Source organism: Rhipicephalus microplus, unplaced genomic scaffold (assembly GCF_043290135.1).
Source record: "Rhipicephalus microplus isolate Deutch F79 unplaced genomic scaffold, USDA_Rmic scaffold_12, whole genome shotgun sequence".
Taxonomy (NCBI): Eukaryota; Metazoa; Arthropoda; class Arachnida; order Ixodida; family Ixodidae; genus Rhipicephalus; species Rhipicephalus microplus.
Window position 1 is genome coordinate 30,630,833 of NW_027464585.1, and position 22,543 is coordinate 30,653,375.

General features: G+C 45.3%; 1 protein-coding gene across 2 annotated transcripts in view; it reads left to right on the top strand.

Moving 5' to 3' along the window:
- Positions 1–22,543, top strand: part of LOC119166717 (BTB/POZ domain-containing protein 9) — a 160,784-nt gene that overhangs the window by 67,509 nt on the left and 70,732 nt on the right. For both annotated transcript variants that reach the window (XM_075882438.1, XM_037418043.2), the window contains 2 exons: positions 3,061–3,174; positions 21,419–21,723. In XM_075882438.1, coding sequence (XP_075738553.1) covers positions 3,061–3,174; positions 21,419–21,723 — 419 coding nt within the window. The remainder of the gene's footprint in view (positions 1–3,060; positions 3,175–21,418; positions 21,724–22,543) is intronic.

The following is a 22,543-nucleotide window of genomic DNA, read 5'->3' on the forward strand; positions in this document are numbered from 1 at the left end:
AGAGAGAGGAAACAATCTGCCACAGTGTTTTCTTTCCTTTTCTTTGCCTTCTTCGTGTGCAGTGTTGAGAGGTGCCGCCGCAGGATTGGGCATGGAGCTGAGAGCATTTTCGGAGCGCAGTATGTTCGAATTAACCATTACAAGTGTTTGTGCATTTGAATTACTGAGCGTTTTCGCCCATTGGAATACACATAGCTTTGACGGGACCTCAGCGTGAGTTCGAATTACCTGAAAGTTCGAATTAATGAGATTCGACTGAGTTTATTTTTTGTGGCACGCATGGTCGCATAACGGTGCATCGGGCCGCGAAGCGCCTTTCCTTTTTGCATGCTTATAGGTGTGCCCCCATCTGAGCATACATTGCCACAAAATGTTATAATCGCTGTAACAAAATAATGGATATAAAGAAATAATTGTGGCTCCCCTTCAACTTTGTTATAAAGATGTTTGAGTGTATTCTTGAACTGGAAAATTTATTCTCCTGGCAACTCATGCACTTCTGCGTACACCTCTATCACGTCCGTACACAGGGTCTTTACCTAGAGGAGCTCCGTCCAGAGCAACTTCAGCTGACCGTAAAGCTCATTTCTGAGATCCTGGTATTTTGATGTTTTCTATCTGCAGAAACTTTTCGTGGTCGAAATACAACTCATCTCCTGCCATAGTTTGTGCCACTGTCATTCACAAACTCCAGCACGCATAAAGGCGCTATTCAGCTATTTTCGCTGTGAAAAATATCTTTCACTTGATGTCAACGTTCATTATTATAGCGGGACATCATTAGTTGTACTTCACAAGGCAACAAATTACAATGCGCACAGCTCAGTTGCATTCTACACTATCTCATGAACTTGTGGTCTGTCGCCATTATGTGATGACGGGGACATGTGTCTAACTCTTCTGACTGGAGGCAATTGGCAACATGGTTTTAACACACAGGCAATGTTCGACTCAATTTATAGGAAGAAAAATGCACATTGGATTTGATTTTTTTAACGTTGAAAATAATGATTCGCCCGCACCTGCTTTAGCTAAAAGTAATAAAATCTACATTCCTTAAAAAGGTGGGCCTAGTAAAGCACCTGTTTTTTGTGTAGTGTCACAGCCTGCATTCTTAGTTTTTCTATTATTTATTTTATTTATTTATTTGATACTGTCAACTCCGTGCTTGGGGTCATTACAGGGAGGGTGTCACAAAGTACATAACGATCACACAAAAAAGGAAAATTCAAAAGCACATATAAGTACGAAATGAATAACCAACAACAGAAAAATAAGAAACAAACAACAGTGACTATACAAATAGAAATTAACGAATAAATGCTCAAAACAGAATTTAGCACGCATCACTACAAAGAAAACTGTCTAATACATTTTCAAAATTCACTGGCGTTTGCTGCACAACCGCATTGGGTCAACTATTCCACATTTCTATTGTGTCTGGGAAAAAGGAGTGGCGGAAAGCATTCGTGCGTGTGAAATAAGGTTGAATTGCTCTACTATTATTAAGCTGATTACATCACTTTCCAGGGAGCTGAAGATATAAATCCCTATTTATTTTTGTTTGCCCGCTTATAATCTTAAAAAGAAATTCGAGACGATGTTTGCGCCTGCGATATTCTAAAGACTAAAGCTCACAGTACTTTAACAAAGCTGTGACTGAGTGTGTGCTTCGGTATCTACCGCATATGAAACAAACTGCTAATTTTTGTATTCTTTCAATTTTTGCCCACAACACATTCTGGTGAGGGGACCACGCAATACTAGCGTACTCTAAGACAGGACGTATGAATGTTTTGTAAGCAGTTAGTTTTACATCTGGTGTGGCATGTTCCAGTTTTTTCTTTAGGAAATACAGTTTTTTGTTTGCCTTAGAACAGATGTTATCAATATGCGAGTGCTATTTCAGTGTGTGCATGATACTGTTACGGGAAAGATTGATTCACCGACAGCGGGTCTTTCTAACGGCTTAAAGAGCGCACCGTGATGCAGGCCAACAGGGGAAGCTCGAGAGTCCAACCCACAACAACCACGTTGTCGTCTTCCGCCTTCCAGGTGTGCCGGAGCGACAGTTTTATACATGTATCAATAGTAACTCCTAGGTATTTGAAATAAGCGGCATTATTTAAAGGGTGACTTCCGATGTGATACATGAATGACAATTCCCGCCCACTAAAGTGAATATGCGTAAATGTCGTCTTACTATAGTTTATTTCCATGTCCCATATTATACACCACTGGTATAATGCCTGTAAGCGCCTGTTCAGATTAATGTGGTCACCTTTGCAAGTAACTGGGGAATAAATCAAGCAGTCATCTGTAAAAAGTTTCATTTTAATAGGAGCCTCAACTATTGAACATTGATCATTAACAAATATCGGAAAAAGAATTGGTCCTTGGGGAAGAGATTCTTGGGCAATGCTCGAGTACACGGTCAGTGGTCTTGAAGTGTAATTTTCAATTTTTACAGCCTGTTGACGTGCGGATAAATAGGCCTCTATCCATTTTAATACTTCTTCGCTTATTCCTAATCTTTGAAGCTTGAAAAGTAATTTACGATGAGAGACCTGATGAAAGGCTTTTCTGAAATTGGCACAAATTACATCAGTCTGCAGAAAAGCATCGCTGTTAATATTGAAATTATACGATGGTTTTGTGTGGTCCCGTGAAAATTGTATAATTAGGGTTCCACTGTATACGTCCGCTCGATTTTGTGCTTTTTACGAGGTAAAAGGCATAGGGAGAGGCATGGTAAGGAGTGGCGCTGCCTTTGTGGCCACCAATGGACCATGTGAAGCTGTAACGCATTACTCCATGCTTCCGTGCTTGATGTACTCACTTTTTGCAGCATATGTTGTCACGAGTGTATACAACTTCATATTCGCAGCAGAAAGAAAACATTTGGATGCAAATGTTCTGTGACTAGACACTGACCAGTGAGCTTTCCATTGCACTAAAGAAAATCGGTATTACTATGATTGATTCTCAGTCCCCTTAAGTGGCGCAAACAACAAGCTAACTTTTGCTCCCCCCCCCCCCCCCTCTACCCTGGTGCCGCAGGTGTCGGTGGATCAGCAGGACTGGGTGCGTGTGGTGGACCACTCCCACTTCTTGTGCCGCTCCTGGCAAAGGCTGTACTTCAAACCTCGGGTCATCCAGTACATACACATTGTGGTGCGTACCCACCTTGCAAATTTAGTACTAGTGACAATTGTTTCTTTGATAGACTTGGTTCAGGTGGCAAGAATTGACCTGCCAAAGTGACATTAGGTTGCGAAGCAGCACTTTGTACCTTTGAGCTAATAAAGGGGGGAAGATACGAGTGCACAAAATTACTTGGTATTTGTCTGGGACAGCGACACGCAGATGCCAGTTCCACAAATGATTCATGCACAAATGGATGGAGGCTTATGACGGGCTCTGAAATCTGTTTCCCTCAACGATGACTGAGTGGGTTGTCCACTGCCTGAACGGCTTTCTGTTATATGTTGTTTCTGTTATAGTAATTGTCGCAGCATAAAGAACAAAGTCGATTGTTTTCTGTCCTTGGTAGCAACCATTAACGCTCAAATTGTAATGGGCACTGAATCACCGGTAGATGACTCTGTAAGTTATGTTAAAATCTTTCTACCAGGTCTTAGGACCTATCGGAAAGATAGACATAAACCAAACCTATTACAGACTTATTATAAACTTTGGTGCAGTTTATAATCAATCAAAGCTATCTCGCCCAACTTTTCACTTTACTGAACCAAACTTAGTACTATCAACTATTACTGTTTGCCCATGTATTAGCAATCACAGAGCTGTTGTTGCACAGCTTATGCACAGTGTGTACGGACATCACCAGCTCCAGAAAGAAAACTGTTTAGCTATAAAAAAAAGACTATGTTGCTGTTAGAACTGAACTAGAAAATTTCTTGCCTACTTCTCGGCAAATGCAAAAAGCACGCTGTTTGTTGGCTTTGTGGTCAATGTTCCACAACAAAGTACTACTCAGAATACTCTAAAGTAATGTTTCATGTAGGTACTTTCACAAAAAGAAAACTTGTGAACCTTGGCCTAACACAGAAAAATGCAACCTTGTCAGGAAAGCTAGACTCGGGTATAAAATATTACAGTCGAGGCCGCTTATAATGAACCTGAGCGCGATGCAGCATCCGTTCGTTATATCCCGCAGTTTGTTGTAAATGAAACATTGCTTTTAAGGGGGATGGAGGTCTTAGAAGGGTAAAAAATGGTCAGAAAATCGGTTTTTCGCAAAGCTTATTTTTGGGGCGTTCGTATTTCTAAGCACCTACTGTCAAATTGCTAACGCTGATTTTGGTCGGGAAACGCGATAAAATCGGCCTTCAATGCACCACTGTCGGACTGAAATGCTCGCAAAAGAACGAAATTTGTTCAAACTTCCCGCACGTGCCATGTGCGTTGCAGCGGACCGAGCGCTGCCATCTTGGGCTTGATTTGAAGCTGTTTTCTTTATGCACATTTTGCGTCATCTAGAAATGGTGTCGCACAAGCAGAATGGCCGCTGTGGCGGGTTTTCCGAAGGTCGTTTCCAGATCTCTGGTTGACTGTCACGTGGCGCGCCTTTCAAGCGCGCCTTTCCGAGTCTCTTATTAGCTGGTGTGACTGACGCGTCATCTTTTTTTTTCCCATTCGCCTCCGCGGTTGTCTGTTAGTGTGCGCCTGCTTTTAGGATCGTGGGTGTTTCTCAATGCATCGTGTTTATGCTTTGCACCGGTACTTTTTTTACCGCTATCGAGATGCCTGGAGACTCTCGCCTGAAATTATCAACGCGACGCACTTTTGGAAGCCGTAAAAAATGGCCTTGGAACAAGAAGGCGCCGCCTACAAGTGCACCTTTGGCAGCTGAGTTGGAGTCGCGACCGGACCCGTTGGATCTGCCGGAAACATTAACGATGCTGTCTACTGATGACGCCGTGAGGCCAAGTTCGACGTGTGATACACTTCGGATTGATGCTGTGTACTACTAAACGGCGGAGCAGGCGCAGCGAGCTGAGAAATCGGTGCAAACGAGGACCGTTTTGTCGGGAAAGTCAGCTACCCAGCGAAAGTTCGATTTTCGGCAGCGCCTACACAGCCAAGGAGCTTGGAGTTGACGCGTGCACTGATGACACTGTCATCGGTGAACAGCGACATCATGACGTGTAGCTGAAATTGTGGCAGACGTCATCGCGGGCACGCGGATTGCCGTGCAAAAGAAAGTAGACTTTTTTGGTCCAAGGTGTTGACCGCTGAGGTAGCACTGGCCACATCGATTTTTTTTTCATAAACAGCTAGAGCCACCTAAATGATGCAATTGCAAGATTGCAGTGAGAATTTTGTACTCCTGCCATGATCCTTACTGTCAGCAAAAATTATGCGTTAAAAATTTACGTGCATTGGATTTTCCAGACATTTTCATGGTCCCTTGAGGGTCCGGGAAGTCAGAACATCGACTGTATATTTTATTGGCTCAGCAACTTATTACCCAAGGCAGCATGTTACCTAACAGCTAGTCATTTGAGCCGCATTCCCCGTGGCTTTTCCAGAACTCCTCAACAGCTTTGTCATGGTGGGGTTCTGGTAATGCTTTCCACATTGGAAGAATTTTTTAGAAACGATTCCTAGGGTGGAATAAGGGGCATTTTCTTTTGTTTTGCAGGGGAATAAATGGGGAACGTGGGTATAAATATTGTGGTAAAGATTCTTATAGAAAATTTTCCAGTGCGTGTCGAAACTTGAGATGTGTTTCTCAGCTTCACATTTTTTTGCCAACCCGACCAGCCTTACGGAACTTTTCATCATCTTATTGCGAAGTAATTTTTTTTTATACCGTTGAACTAATAATAAACAGGACTATGGAGCTATGCTTTTTTTTTTTTGTGGCAAAAGGGGACATATGAAATGTTAGGTATGATAATATGAGCTAATTAGATTTCAAAATTGTGGAGCTTCAGTGCAAATGAGAATTTTTATATGATGATGTATCTCAGTGACAATATAAATAGCATAGCTCCGCATGGCAGGTCTTTGGCTACAGCTGCATCCTAAACAAAACCTAAAAATATTGAAGGAAAGTGCCTTGATGATCCATAAGAAATTACATAATTAGACACCACTTATGCTCTCACAATTTCATAATTAGTTGGTGTACATTAAATATGTTTACATTTTTGAAAAGAGGAAGAAAAATCCATATACACACCTAATTTTATTACAATATCTCTAATAATAAAAATGTTTTTTTCAAGACCAGCGTGTCCCCTTAAAAATTTGCAAGTGAAAACCAAAATTTTTTTTCCTTTGTGAAAAAGTTCGTAATACACATCTGTTTTGAGAGCGCAGGTGTGATGAGTACTGTCTTGAATTTATTTAAGGCGGCAGCGTGTTCTTCGCCGAGGCCCTTAGCATATACAAGCTGCCGGAGGCTATCTATGTAGTTGATCGCTACAGGCACACTCGTGGTCGCTGGCTCCAAAGTTACGTCATCGTCGTCATCTGATTCCTCCGTATCACTCTTGCTACGCACTTCCTTTACTATGCCCTCATCCGTGCACGGCTCCGCAGTGTCGGCATCATCATCATCGGCCGTAATGAAGTCATCCCAGTAGATGTCCAGCGATCCCAAGTCGGAGTCGACGCGCTGCCTCAAATCGGTAGATCGGTCCTCTTCGGGGGCTTCAGGCTCAGCATCGGGTCCGGCGTCAACGAAGCCGGCCTTGCGAAAACAGTTTTGCACGCATGTAATCGTCACCTCTGTTCACGAAGCCTTCAGCATCTCCAAAGCTGAGTACAAGGTCACTTGAAGCGGCAGGCTGGCTGCTGGGCGGTGAACAGCTATCAGCTAGGGCTCCACAACGCGGTGCCTATAATAACTCTTGAACGTGCGAATGATGCCCAAGTCCAGCGGTTGTACCTTAGATGTTGTGTTGGGCGGCAGGAAAAGCAGGGTTACTGCCGCCAGCGAGGCTTATACGTAGTACGGGAAGCAGTTGTCGACCACAAGCTGCACGCGCATGCCTTGCTTGAGCATGTCTTGATCAACTTCGTGCAGCCACTCTACAAATAAATCGCGCGTCATCCACGCTTTGGAATTATCTCTGTAACAAACAGGCACATATCCCCGAAAGCAACGCGGCTTCTTCGATTTGTCGATTACAAAGGGCACGCGCCGGTCGCTGGCATCCATATTAGTGCACAGAAGTGCTGTGACGGGCACTTTGCTATGTTTGCCGGCAGCGCACGTGTCACCTTTCATGGCGTGAGTTTTTTCCGGTAGCATCTGATAAAATAGCGCAGTTTCGTCCGCATTATAAACGTTTCGCTCGGCATAGCTGAAAATAGTGTCTCGATTTGCTTCCAGCCACGAGGCAACGTCTTGGTTGCTTGCTGAGGCCACCTCACCAACTATCGATTTAAACACAATGCCATGGCGCACTTTAAACCGATGTACACAGCCATGTCCAGGGCAGAAGTTGGGAAAGTTTAAAAGGAATGCAAAGTCTTTCGCTTTGGCCAGCATCATAGGAGCGCTTACAGGACTGTTCCGAGCCTGCGCATCTACGAACCATTTCAGCAGTGCGTCCTCCACGTTCGTATAGATAGCTCTCCGCAAGCGCTTTCTCTCCATTGTGTTGTCATCGGCACTGATGATCTTTTCCTTGTTTTTCAGGATCATCGATATGGTTGACTTGCTCACCTCGTACTTATTAAGGGGGGAGGTGGGGATCGAAAGTGAAATTCTTTAGTTTTTGTCGTAGAGCAATGAAATTTGGCATGCTTACTGGAAACTGCGCTAAATGATAAATGACAAAGTTTCATTCAGCTATCTCCAGTAGTTCTGGCATTATAAATTTTTTTATCCATCAGTGTACTACCAAACTTGCCCAAAGCCTGGTGTGACAAAAAAACATGGTAGGAGCCTATAGTTGCTCTTATATTTTAGCCATTGGGATGGTTGATGTCGTGACATTCTGCAAATATTTTTATGACTCTGTTTTTATTTTACAGAGAACATTGTATACATGCTTGTAAATGTGGTCGTTATCATAATGTGAAATTAGCTTAGGAGTAAAAATACTGAGGTAGTAATTAACAAATATGAAAACGTCACGACATAGAAAATTCACTGAGGAACACAATGCAAAAAACCACATGAAAATCCGTCAAGCCATAGTCATGCAAGCATCGTGGCAAGCTGGACAGTCGGGTCAAAACATGTTTCTGAGAAAACTGGCGTTAAAGTTGAACAGTCAGTAAAGGTCCATCAAAATGTCCCGGGACTGTAATACTTTGTGTCTTTGCTTGCGAGGGTCTTCTTACGTCCTTTCTCTTTCATTTTTTCTGCACTGCGTGCTTTTCGTTTTCTTTGCTGGTCTTTTTCTTCAGCTCTTTGAAGGGCGAGGCTAGCAGGTTTGATGCCCACGGACTTGCACATTTCAGTGTAGGCTCGCAAATTCCCAAAATTGTAGCGTGCAACTGCTTCATGTACTGTTGTCTCCACTGCGAACAATGAAGCGTGTTGGTCCTTTGAAGTCAGTGACCAAATAACTGAATGCAAGCTTTCCGCTGCATTCTGAGTTTTGTTGCCTTTGCATCGCTCCAACAGTTGCGGGTCAGAGAGACGTTGGTATACAGGCAGCAGAGCCTCCGCTACACGTTTCGACAGGTTATAGCTGTGAGGTGGTGCTGGCTCCATTTTGGCCTGTGCTGAACGATGTTTGCACCAGCTATCAGGGCCAGGTGGGCAGAGCTCATGGTGAGGCTCGTCGTCGGTGGACGTGCCGTGATAAAAAGTGGCCATCACGGCCCTTTGCATGTCAGGGACACTTGTGTGTTTTCGCAAGGCTAACCCGTAGTAGCTGGTCAGTTTTTTAATCAACTCCTGCGTCAGTCCACCTCTCCCACCCAATGGCTCCCCTTTCTTAGCTCTTGTCACCAGTGTGCGGAGAGCGGTGCCCATTCTCTTCTGCACATGGTTCACGCAGTCTTCTTTGGTCAGTGGTATGAAGCCGTACACCTCATCTTTGCACAGAGCAAGATAGGTTCGGCTGTCACCATCACATATAATGTTGGTGTAGCGGAGGCCATACCTGCTGACAGAGCGCCTGAAAAGTGTCAGAGCAGCCTCCACTTCCATCTGTCCGGAGCCAACATCAGTATTCTTCTGACATTGATGTTTCTCAGCCCAAGTGACGAAGTTGGGGTCGCTCTCTGCTGGTTGTTGACAACACCCAAGACAGAAGTTGGAAAGGACTGTGCAATCCAGCACAAGCCCCGTGTAAAACTCAATAATACATCCTACCCCAATGTGTGAGCTGTGGCCTCTTGTAAGCCACGTGCCGTCATACACAACTGTGATGTTGTTTGGGCTTGATGGCTGCATCTTACTGTACACGTCTTTTACCGCAAGCACAGCATCTGCAAAGATGTTTTGTGCAGCTTCCTCTGCTCCTGGTTTGAATGTTTTTTTTAGGTGTTCCTGATAGGTTTTTTGATGAATGCCCCGATGAGAGACATTCATTGTAGCCCAGAAGTCATTCAGGGCAGTGGGCCCTTTTCCAATGGACTTGATTGCTTGCATGGCTCTTAGGTTGACTTCCTTCGGATTTTCTACTGGATGACCAAGGTGAATGAATAGGGCCACAGGAAGCACACAAAAGTACCAGTTTTACTGCCAGGCCCAATTTTGTCCCATGCTGCACTGACAAAGTCTTCTTACAACATTTTGGGCACAGTGCAGGTCCTATTAGGGAATTCATGGCAGAAACCTGAATTAGGGTGAACTCATCCTCTTTTGTTGCCGATGTTTGCTCCGTTTGCTGCGCGAACCCGAACTTCCGCTCCGTTGCCGACACCTCGCGAAGTGCATCGCGGACACTGCTGGCTTGCTTCTCGGCGCCTTCCGAGGACACGAAACGAGGTTTCAGGTGTATTTGAACGGTGCGCTTCCGCTGAGGCAAACGATCGCCGACATCCTGGACAGCTGGCACCACGTCGTCGTCCGCCGCCGCGAAAACGAAACTTTTCTCGCGTTCACACCGCACCGTGATGCCGCGGCTAGTTGATGGCCCCGGGTCTTCAGTGTCACTGCCAGGCGTCGATTCACCGTCACTTTGAACAGCCGGCACCGCATCGTCACCCGCCGCAGCGAAAACGAAACTTCTTTCGCGTTCGGGCCGCACCGCAACGTCGTGGCTAGTTGACGGCCCCGCGTCATAGGCCTCACTGCCGAGCATCGGCAGCGAGCAGGTGTCGGCTTCCGACGACACGTAGCTTGGTGGCGACGCGGTACTCGGTTCGTCTGGTTCAATCGCTGCTGACTGCTTCGTTTTCCCAACAGGAGGCTTGCGTTTACGCTTGCCGTAAGCGTACTTCGTCCGGTACTTCGTCCTGCGCTTCCGGTCCACGCGACGATCCATTGCGGGCGCTAAGCCTCGCGCTAGAGAAGAGTTGGCGTATCGGCGACCGTATCAGCGACCGTATCGGCGTATCGGCAGGGGATTCGCAAACTATTGTGCGCCAGCGTATGCGTAGCAGACGTGCGTGCGCGGAGCAGACGACCAGCGCAAGCAAGCGCGTCACAGCAGCCACTCACAGAGCGCGCTCAGTACCACGTGACAGGAGCGACCAATGGGTGCGCGTCTAAGGCGTCGCGGATGCCTTCGCATTTTTTCTGTTTGTGCGTTTATCTTAGCTCGTAGAGTCGTGGTTTCACCGGGAGAAGTACGGCGGTGAAGCAAGCTTTCCAGTGACACCAAGCTTTCCGCGAGCGGCGGCGAAGGCGCGGAAGTATCGCGCTCGGAAATGGGGCATTTTCGCACAGATTTCAGCCAGCTTTTTGCGATCCGCGGTCAGAAAAACATTTTTTAAGCTTACTTTGAGATCGTTTTCGGCGGAAATATTTTTAGATATGATAGAAATGGTGATGCAGAATCCAAATCTGCCCTTATCCAAAATTCGTTTTTTTGCGAGAATTTCGCGATTTGATCCCCGCGTCCCCCCCTTAACCAACTCGTAGTTTTGCACGCCTTGAGAGAGGTCTGTTAAAATGGCTTGCTTGGTAGCAATGTCCAGCGCTTTTCGCTTCGTGCCACAGCCCGCCATCGTGACCACACGCCACCAGAGAACACCTCAACACTAACAGCTAGTGAGCAAGAAGCGCACGCGGAGCACGTGTGATAAGACAAACAAGCACGTGTGTAACTTCTACCTCTCTCGTTTCACGCCTACCAGCAGACACCTCTGGATGCAGAAAGCAGGGAATATGTGACCATTAATACACACATGGGTCTTTTCCAATATACACATTTACCATTTGGAGTTTCTGCCGCACCTGCTATCTTTCAGCGTTAAATAGAAAATCTGCTTCGTGGTGTGCTGAAAGCAGCTGTGTACTTTGATGACATTGTTGCTACAGGCATCATTGACCAGACCACTTGGCAAATCTGATGATTGTCTTGCAAAAACTTTGGGAAGTGGGCCTTAGGTTGAAGCTGGAGAAGTGCATTTTCTTCACTCCTGAAGTGGAATACTTGGGCCACATCATATGCAAGCAAGGTCAAAAGCCTGACCCCAAGAAGGTTGTCGCCATTGCCAGTGCACCAGAGCCACAGAGTGTGAAGGATCTTCAAAGCTATCTTGGCCTGCTTCATTTCTACAGATGGTTCTTGCCAAACATCTCAACCAGACTGCGTCCATTCCATCAGCTGCTTCGTGAAGGGGAAAGCTGGAGCTGGGGAAAAGAGCAACAAAAAGCATTCATCACAAGTAAAAGGCTCTTGTCAAACGCACCTGTCCTGGCCCACTACTGTTCGAAGAAACCACTTATACTCAGTTGCGATGCATCACCGTATGATGTGGGTGCAGCTTTGGCCCAGACAAAAGCAGATGGAACCGAAAGACCTGTAGCTTTTGCTTCACGCACTATGCCTGCTGCTGAGCAAAACTACAGTCAGGCTGATAAGGAAGGCCTTGCTTTGGTTTTTGGTGTCCGCAAATTTCATCAGTACCTGTGAGGAAGGCAGTTCACTGCTGTAACAGACCACCAGTCATTGCTAGGACATTTTGGTTCAAGACTAGGGGTGTTAAGTCAGGCATCACCAAGAGTACTCAGGTGGGCAGTCACACTATCAAGCTATTAATTCAAGCTAGTCTACAAGCCAGGCAGTAAGCTAGGCCAATCTGATGGACTCAGTCGGCTACCTCTTCCTGCAACTAAGGTTCATGACACTACGCCTGCCAATGTCTTCATGTTAGAACCAGCGTACCCTGATGTCCTGTCACCTGCAGTCATTAGATGTGCTATGGTAAAAGATCCCATGCTGTCACAAGTGGCTGAGGCTGTCCTGACCGGGAGTCCCATTCCGGTAGGTGGAGACTGGGGGCTTTATACTACGTGGACTAATGAATTGAGTCTGCATGAAGGGTGGCTCTTGTGGGGAGTCCGTGTCACTGTTCCCAAGTCTCTGCAATCCCAAGATCTTAAGCTGATGCACGTCGGTCACCCTGGTATTGAGAAATCCAAGATGATGGCCAGGTCTCGTGGGGTGGCCTGGAATCGACGATGTGACGAACCAGGTGCAGAACTGCCCTGTTTGCCAAGCACATCAGAAGTCTGCCCAAAGGATACGAATTATGCCATGGCCATTTCCTGACAAGCCCTGGTCCAGGATTCATGTTGATTTTGGAGGGCCATTCATGGTACACTACTTCCTCGTGATGGTGGATACTTTTTTGTAACGCGTAGAAGTTCACCCTGTTCCGTCGACATCTACAGAGGCCATAATCTCTGTCTTCAGGACCATCTTTTCTCAACATAGGCTGCCAGACATCATTGGGTCAGACAATGAACCAGCATTCACCAGCAGCCAGTACGCTGACTTCCTGAACAGATATAAAATTCGTCGCATGCTGGTGCCTCTATATTGCTCTGCTTCCAACGGGGCTGCAGAGCGGGTAGTATGAGCTATCAAAGAAGAAAAGTAAACTGGGTGAATTCAGGACACAAGTGGCCAGAGTACTATTCCACTACCCCTCCACGCCTCATGAAATAACAGGCCATGCGCCATGCGAGTTGCTCATGGGGAGAACAATGAAGACACCATTGGGGGTCATGCGTATAAGTCTGCGACCATCTGTTCAATTGAACCAGAAAAAGCAAAAACTGCAAGCGGACAAGACTCATGTTAACATCGCTAAAAATACGTACTCAACTATAGACCTCAGCATAACATCCCCATCACTCCTGCCTCTACTTAAATGGGAAGTCAGTAACAATCCATACGGGAGTGACCATTTTCCTATTATTATCAGCACATCAATTACAAATACATGTTCTGCACAGATTCCCAAATGGCTCACCAACAAAGCGGATTTGTAAAAATTTCAAAAAAGGACTTTACTAACTTGGACTGACATGGCAGCGTTAAGCATAGAGGATGCTGTGAGCTATTTTACAGCTTTCTTAATTGATTCAGCAGCGAAATGTATTCCCCAAACATGTGGACCGTCGGGCAAACGACGAGTCCCATGGTAGAATAATGAGTGTCGTGATGCGCGGAAAAAACAAAATAAGGCATGGTGGTTGCTTAAAGACTCCCCTACAGCTGAGAATCTTGTAAACTTTAACAACATCAAGTCGCAAGGAAGGAGGATGCGCCGACAGGCGAGAAGGGAAAGTTGGCACAAATTTTTATCAGGCATTAACTCATACACAGATGAGTCGAGAGTCTGGAACATGGTTGGTAAGGTGGCAGGAGGAAAAGCACATTCACTTCCTCTAGTGAACACACAAGGAGAGAGTTTGGAAGACCTGGCTAACACTCTCGGAGGGCTCTTCGAACAGGTCTCCAGCTCATCACACTATAGTGAAGCGTTCCGACGATACAAAACCAGAATAGAAAAACAAAGATCAGAGCACAAGCACACAACACATGAGGCATACAATGAACCTTTCTGTTTGGCTGAACTACATGCCTCACTTACCTGCTGCCATAAATCTGCCCCAGGCCCTGACCGTGTGGCATATGAAATGTTGAAACATTGGCCTACTGAAACCCAAAAAGCTCTCCTCTCCCTGTATAATGAGATATGGTCTTCCGGCAAGCTACCCTCAGCCTGGAAGGAAGCTGTCGTTATCCCAATTTTAAAACAAGGCAAGGACCCGGCCTCAGTTTCCAACTACAGGCAAATAGCGTTAACCAGCTGTCTTTGCAAGGTATTTGAGAGAATGATAAACAGGCGCCTGATGCATTTCCTTGAAACTAATGATCTACTTGACCCATGCCAGTGTGGGTTTCGAGAGGCTCGGTCCACCACCGACCACCTTGTTCGTATCGAGGCACAAATTCGCGAAGCTTTTGTTCATAAGCAATTTTTTATTTCTGTGTTCCTCGATATGGAAAAGGCATATGACACTACAGGGCGCTATGTCATATTGCGAGACCTGTCAAGTTTAGGTGTGCCAAATAGAATACTGTCAATCATCAAAAGCTACTTGTCCAACCGAACATTCCGTGTTCGAGTTGGCACTGTCTTATCTCGAATAATTGTTCAAGAAGCAGGAGTGCCACAAGGAGGGGTGTTGAGCTGCACACTTTTCATAGTTAAAATGAATTCCTTGCACCTGTCTGTTCCACGTAATATTTTTTATTGCTATATGTCGATAATGTACAGATTGGTTTCAAATCGTGCAGCATCTCAGTGTGCCAACGTCAAGTTCGACTCGGGTTGAACAAGGTATTACGATGGGCAGATGAAAATGGTTTTATACTCAACGCGCAAAAGAGCACTTGCGTCGTGTTTAGCCTAAAGAGAGGCCTCCATCCTGACCCTGACATTGACCTGCATGGTCAACCTCTGTCAGTGAAGGCGGAACACAAGTTTCTTGGACTAATATTACACTAATCGAACCTTCATCACACACATCAAGTATTTAAAAGACAAGTGCTTAAAAACAATGCATATTTTGAAAGTGTTGTCATGCACTACTTGGGGTAGTGACAGGAAATGTCTGATGAATTTATATAAAAGCCTCGTACGCACATGCCTACATTGCGGTGCTATAATCTATCAGTCGGCAACACCATCAGCCTGAAGATTCTCGACCCTGTCCACCATCTAGGCATTCGCCTCTCTACGCGTGCTTTTCGAAGCAGACCCATGGAGAAGTGAAGTCGAATGAATGGTCGCTCCACCTACAAAGATGTTACCTGTCCTTTTTGTACTTTTTGAAGGGGGAGGCAGACAAGAAATGCCCCTCTCATTTCACAATTGATGATCTGTCTTGTTCTGGCTTGTTTGAGAACTGTCCTTCGTTTAGGCAGCCCTACTCGCTCCGTGTAAGGGGCCTGGCCGAAGAAACAGGTGTGCCTCTTCTCGAACACAGTTTGATGGCTCCTGCAGCATATCTGTCACCGTGGCAATAGCAGCTTATAGACTGTGATGTCTCTCTCATTGAAGTCACAAAGCACGCACCACTTGTACCATACATACATACTTCCTAGAAATACAATATAAATACACACCCTGAGTTCTTTACCGATGCGTCAAAGTCCAACACTTCTGTTTCATATGCAGCGGTAGGCCAATCCTTTTCCGAGGCCGGCGTTCTTCATCCCGATGCAAGCATTTCGACAGGAGAATACGCAGTACTGGCGGTCGTGAAACACATTAAACAGATAAAATTACAAAAGGCGGTAATATACACAGATTTTCTATGTGTGGTCAAAGCCCTGAAAACTCCTAAAAAACACAAGAACCTCGTGCTGGTGTCACTTTACTCACTTCTGTGCACACTGTACACATCAAAACAGCATGTCGTTGTCTGCTGGGTTCCAGGGCACCGTGAAATACAAGGGAACGTTTTGGCCGACAATCTGGCTGCTTGCGCCAATGTCACTACTTCCAATGCATCCATACCAATCCCTGCACTTAACTTAAAACATTTTCTAAAACGAAAGCTCAGGGGGTATTGGCAGAGCACGTGGGATAGACACAAAGATAATAAACTGCATGCTATTAAGCCGCAACTAGGTTATTGGCCGCCACTATCAAAATCACGACACGTATAAATAGCACTAACAAGGCTTAGAACAGGACATACACACTCTACATGCTCATATCTTCTATCTACCGGCAATCCACTATATTGTGAGAGATGTGGAGAACCACTTACGGTTCTCAACATTCTCGTCCAGTGCAGTGAGCTAGATGCTCTAAGAAAGAAATACTTTTTATTGCCCTACCGACAGCAGCTCCCACTACACCCTGGGATGCTCATTGGAGGGATCCGCTTTTTAAACTGCAATCACTTTTCATGTTTTTAAAAGATGTTGATAGCTTTCACCCCATATTTCGAGGTTATCCGTAGCACGACCTCTGTACCGTGGTCGTGGCTGCGGTGACTACATCTTCGACATGGTTTTATTATCATGACATTTTGCCATCCACTTTCAGTACACATATCTCATGCCACAGGCATGATTTTATTACTTCCATGTTTTTACCCGCGTTAGCGCGAGGACTTTTAAGGCCCCTTTACAGCCACGCATCATATCATTGTTCATATATTCAGTCTTTTGAAATGGCGCTCTTTGGCCATCAATTGGCCCTTGCGCTATTAAAAACCACTCATCATCACATGTGTGCGTATGGCGATCCATTAGCGAAAAGTGGCGAGGCTATACATGAAACACATTACCATCGTACGTCAAGTTGAGTGCGCCCCAAGCTAGTTGTGTGCAGTGCATTGCCTACTAAGCTCACTTCATCAGCGTCGCGCCCTGTAACGTACACGCGTGCCTTTGCCCTTACGTAGAGATTTTTTTTCTTTTTTGTGCTCACTCAACACAGGACCGAGCAAAGGTGTGAAGACTATTTTGTCGAGCCAATGCGGCGGCGATGATTTGTCTTCGTTTCCATGAGTGATACGCGCTTGCAGTCCTGCGCACATGAGTGTGGCAGCGGACGGCAGGGTCGGTACACTTACATGACCCGTAACAGCGCTGAGCCGCTAAGCCGGGCCGGCAGTACCTTGTTTACCGTATTTACCCGCATAATTAACGTCCATTTTTTTTCGAAAAATCAGAGCAAAGTTGGGGGGTGCATTTATTATGTGGCAGAAATTTTATGAAATCTTTTTTGGTATGAGCAAAAAAGTCAGAGTTTCATCGCAAGGGCGAAGGAATGAATGCGATAGCAACAACTTGGAATGTAATGCTGAAACGGCTAGCAGATCGAAACGTGCAGCGCGCTGCTCACGCACTGACGCACGAAAACAACATGCACAGGACGAGAGCTAACTAACAACGTTTACAGCTCAAGGCTTAACGCACTGTTTTAAACAAAAACAGTGCAAAAAACGTAATCACAGGTACAGATATGAGAGCACATTAATGAGTCTCCCAGTTGTTACTTCGCTGTATTTGAAAAGCGCTCTCTTTCCGCAAACGGGGCCTGCCCAGTGAGCGAAGTGATCTTTGTGCGCCCGGACACTAAATCCAATCTGGTAGGTTTGTCTGGCAGAAGTTCTGCTGGCTTGCACAGGCCAAGGCGCGGGATTCTCCCCATCGAAGGATAAGCGCGTGTGCACAAGCACCAACCCCCCCATCCACGAGGCGAAATACGCATGGAAAATAAGTACGCGTGGGAATTGCAAGTCTACATATACGGGGCATGGAGGTGACGCCAACAGCAAAAACCGGCCGAGACTTTCTATATAATTACTATTCCAATAAACTCTGCAGTAATGCAAAAAAAAAAGTTAGGTCGCTCAGTTTCTTTGCAGCACTTCACTCATCTTCGGTGGTTGAAGGCGCTATCTTCTGCAAGCTGTCCCTGCACTGCCCATGCAAGCCATAAAAGCGTTTTGCGGCTATCTTTTCTTGCAATTGTTTAAGCGCAACAATAGTATTTGCTGTGATCTCGAGGGGTGCCTAGAAGCGTGCGCTACCATGCCACGACGCACTTTGCCTACTTTGTGGCAACCTTGCATGACGACCGCGACGATGCCATTGACATGGTAGCAAGCAAACAACATTGCAGCAAGCTAACACCAAAGCAACAAAAAAAACTATCGATAACAAGACTAACAACGAAATACAGCGGCCGCCTGGCATGCAGCCGAAGCGAGAATTGGGGATCACATTGCGGAAGTAGTCGCGATCTTTTCTGGGCGACAAGCAATTTTTCGAAACGTGATACGCGATGGTGATCAATGGCCCTTCGCGACAGCCTAGTGACAGCAAATGCTGTCATTGTAGTTAGAAAATTGTGTGGTTGTGGTTGGGTCCTAAAGTTTTGTATTTGCAGGGAGCGACCGTCGGTTGGCGCGGACAGTTTCGTGATCTTCGCTCGCTGTGTGCTTGTCAGCTATGCTGTCTCTGCACTCACACCGTTCGTGAACCCCGCTGTGATATATAGATAATAAAAACAAACGAAAACAAGGTTTGTGTCGTGCACAAATATAAAGAAAAACTATAGGGCGTGCAGCAGCGGGCAAAAGGACAAGGGAGCAAGCCGGTATATGGCTGAGAAGGGTCGGCATAATAATAACAGGGTCGGCATAACAGAGGCCCGAGGGGCAAGGAGGCGCAAGATGGCGGTTAGCGAGATTGCGGCAGACGAATGTAGGGGGTGCGTTTATTACAAGGGGAAAATAAAAAATCTAAATTTTGGCGACTGAAGCTGGGGGTGCGTTTATTATGCGAGTGCATTCATTACGCGAGTATATACGGTAGATTGATTGAGATGGTTATCGTTGGTAGGTTTCTCGCGATGACGTGCCGCTGGATTCGTCGGTAGCTGTCGTCAAGCTCCCATGAATTTTCATGCAGGCATCACCGCACTCGCTCGCCGAAGTCGTAGTAATAACTGCATGATCTACTGAGGCTTTTATCGCAAATTCCCAAAATCTTAAGTTGTTCACAGTGACATGTGCAAACGAATATTTGAGTTAGTTCGAATCTTCGAAATTTTCGAACATGTGCTAATAAATGGAATATGAATGTTAAAAAGGCAATATTCAACGAATATTCGAAACTTTTGAATATTTGCACACCCCTAATTAGGAGTTATTTGACCAATCGATTCAAGTCTTTTGCAGTCAACGAGTGGCAGTCTGGCTATTTTTCTGTTGGCTTCGTAGTTCCTTAAAAGAGTGTATTAGGACCATTGTTGTATTTGCTGTATGTTAACAATATATTTACTGTCGCTGAGCCTAGTATTCAAATTAGATTGTTTGCAGATGATTGCGTGCTGTTTTATGAAATTACTTCAGCTAACGATCAGCACCACCTTAACTTTGCTCTTGTGGACATTTCCAAATGGTGTAACACATGGAATATGAAGCGTAATTTTGATAAAACCGTACATCTTTGTTTCTCTCGCTGAAAAGCTCCCCTTTCCTTTACATACAGGCTTGGCTCATTACCACTCTATGCGGAATCGCTATACAAGTGCTTAGGTGTCACTCTTCATCATCAGCCCGACTACGCCCACAGCAGGGCAAAGGCCTCTCTTAGGATCCACCAATCAACCCGGACTTGTGCTTTCCGTTGCCACATTATACCTGCGAACTATTTAATCTCGTTGGCCTATTTAACTTACTGTCTCCCCTTCGTGTGTTTGCCTTCTCAGGGAATTCATCCAGTTACCCTTAATGACCAGCGGTTATCTTGCCCCCATGCTACGTGCCCTGCCCATGTCCATTTCTTCTTCTTGATTTCAACTAGGATATTCTTATCCCTTGTTTGTTCCCTGAAAAACTGCTCTTAAGGTTACTCCTATCATTTTCTTTTCCAGCGCTCGCTGCGTCGCCCTTAATTTTAAACTAAACCTTCTATGTAAGCCTCCAGGTTTCTGCTCCGTAGGTAAATACTAGCAAGATGCAGCTATTATATACCTTGCTATTGAGGGTTAGTGGCAGATTACCATGCATGATTTCCGAATGCTGGAATGTAATCTACCTCATTGTTATTTTCCTGCTTATTTCACTCTCATAGTTCGGCTCCGCGGTTACTACCTGTCCTAAGTAGACATATTGTTTTACAACTTCCAGCATCTCTCCTCCTATCGCAAAGTGCTGTTTTCTGGCGAGGCTGTTGCGCATTACTTTAGTTTTCTGCATATTAATTTTCAGACCTACTTTTTTGCTTTCCGCGTTTAGTTCAGTACTCATGAGCTATAATTCATCCCTTGAGTTACTCTACAAGGCAATGTCATCAGCGAATCGCAGGTTACTAAGATACTCTCCACTAACTTCTGTCCTGCTGTTTCGTTTTTAGTTAGTTTCTGTTTCGAATATCATTTGGTGCCTCATGTGGCAATGTCATGTACTATATGTATATATGTGTAAATAAATCAGTTGGTGACTTGCTGTTCTTGGAGGCGGACGTTCTTCAATCGGCGCGCTGCGCCGAAGGCATGGGTGGCTGCCGCTGTCAGCGTCGGCATGCTGCGGCTGTTCGTTCTTCGTCTTCGTCGGCGTCGCGGCCCAGCTCAACCCCTGCACCACATAACTCTTATCCCTAACTCCTCCCAATTTAGGGTCCTGAAAACCTCCTGTAAACATACAATGAATACCAGTAGAGGGATTGTGTTTCCCTGCCTTACACTTCTCTGTATTGGGATTCCGTAGCTTTGTTTATGGAGAACTATGGAGATTGTGGATCCATTGTAGATTTCTTCCAGTATGTTTATCTAGGGTCCTTCGATGCCCTGGTTCGGTAGTGCCTGCATTACTGCTGATGTCTCGACTGAGTCAAATGCCTTCTGATAATCTATGAAGGCCACGTATAGGGGTTATTGCATTTTGCGCATTCCTCTATTACCTTATTGATAGTATGAATATGGTTTATTGTGGAGTAGCTTGTGCAAAATCCTGCTTAGTCCTTTCTTTGGTTCAACTCTAACGTCACCTTAATTCTATTAGTCATTATTTTTGTAAATAGATTTTGTAAATAGCTGGTCACCACTGGGGCCGCACCCCAGACCTTGTTTCTTTTAACTATTTCTTCGTTTAAAACACTCACTCTCACTCTTCGTTTAAAACTCTCACTCTTAAAAAACTGTCACTCTTACTAATATCCTAAGTACATCATAAGGTAGTTTATTGTAAAATTAAGGCGCTTTCAAAAATGTTTGTTCTATGTGGATGCAGTTTCAATGAATAGCATGGGAAAATTATAAGTGCTCTGAATCATGGTCATTACAACCAATGTATATTTGGGATTGTTGTGAGTTTGGCTGTATTTTGTGAGGGAGGGGACTTGTATTGTTTGCACTTCATGTTTGTATTTTGCAGTGTTGTACCACGTTTCTGCGATAACCTTTTATTGGGTTTGCAGTATGTACAAACTGACAAACTGTTCTCTTGGCACAGCAATCCCTCATTGACAGTGCTGTCGTGCAGGGGACTCACAACACGGTGAATCGTGTCTTCCACGCGGTCTCGCTGGAGTGCAGGCACATAGCCTCGGAAGAGGATGAGGAGGAGCCCCTTCCTGAGCTCGAGGAGGGCCTGGTGGTGCCCCATGAGAATGTGGCCACCGTGGCACGCTCGGCGTACGTGGTGGAAGGGGTGAGCCGCAGCCGCAATGCGCTCATCAACGGTGACACCTCAAAGTACGACTGGGACTCGGGCTACACCTGCCACCAGCTAGGCAACGGGGCCATTGTGGTGCAACTGGCGCAGCCATACCGTGTCGACTCCATGCGGTGAATAGTGCCTTCCCAATTTTTTCTACATGCGATTGCTTGAGTATTGTATAAACATTGCAAACAGGGGACGCACGTGCAAGCATAAACCAGTCACAATAAACGAGGACGAATATTTTATGATGGAATGCACACAAGATCATGTCTCTGGCGAGTTCCATCTCAGTCTGGTGAGATTTCTCCAGCACCCAAACTATGTATCATAGGCAGGGACAACACTTGATTCTCGCTACAACACTTTTCAATACAAGGAACATCTTTCTACTCACAGAAATAAATATTGAGAAAAGCTATATTTTCATGACAAATGCCATGTTTACTGATGTAGTGGTCACACATATATTTTTCTCTTAAAAGGTTCATAAAGAACGTTTTTCAAGTATTCACGAAATGACACATACAGCAAAAATAAAAAGGGTAAAACTTGATATAGTCCATACGCCACTTAGTGCATGCTTCTCATTGTATGATGTTACTCAAGAATTTTAAATTGTGGATTACAATATTGTCATTCATAAAGTGTCAGTAAAGCTTTGGCATATGGCTGAATTCTGTGTAATGGGTAGCATGCTTTAAACAGTGAGCAATTATGCGTGTGAAATGTTTTACAACTTGCTATGCGGTTTGGCCACTTGGTGATCTTAAGGGAACAGTAAGATGTACGCCTCTTGTGGCTGGATTTAAAACACAAAGTGGTTATGATGATCACTTGTTTCAATGTCTGATGGAAACACACGCTTGTGCCACGCAATATTGATCTGATATTACATATTGTATTGTGAAGCCTGTATACAGGACGTGTGGGTTTGTATAGCGTGAA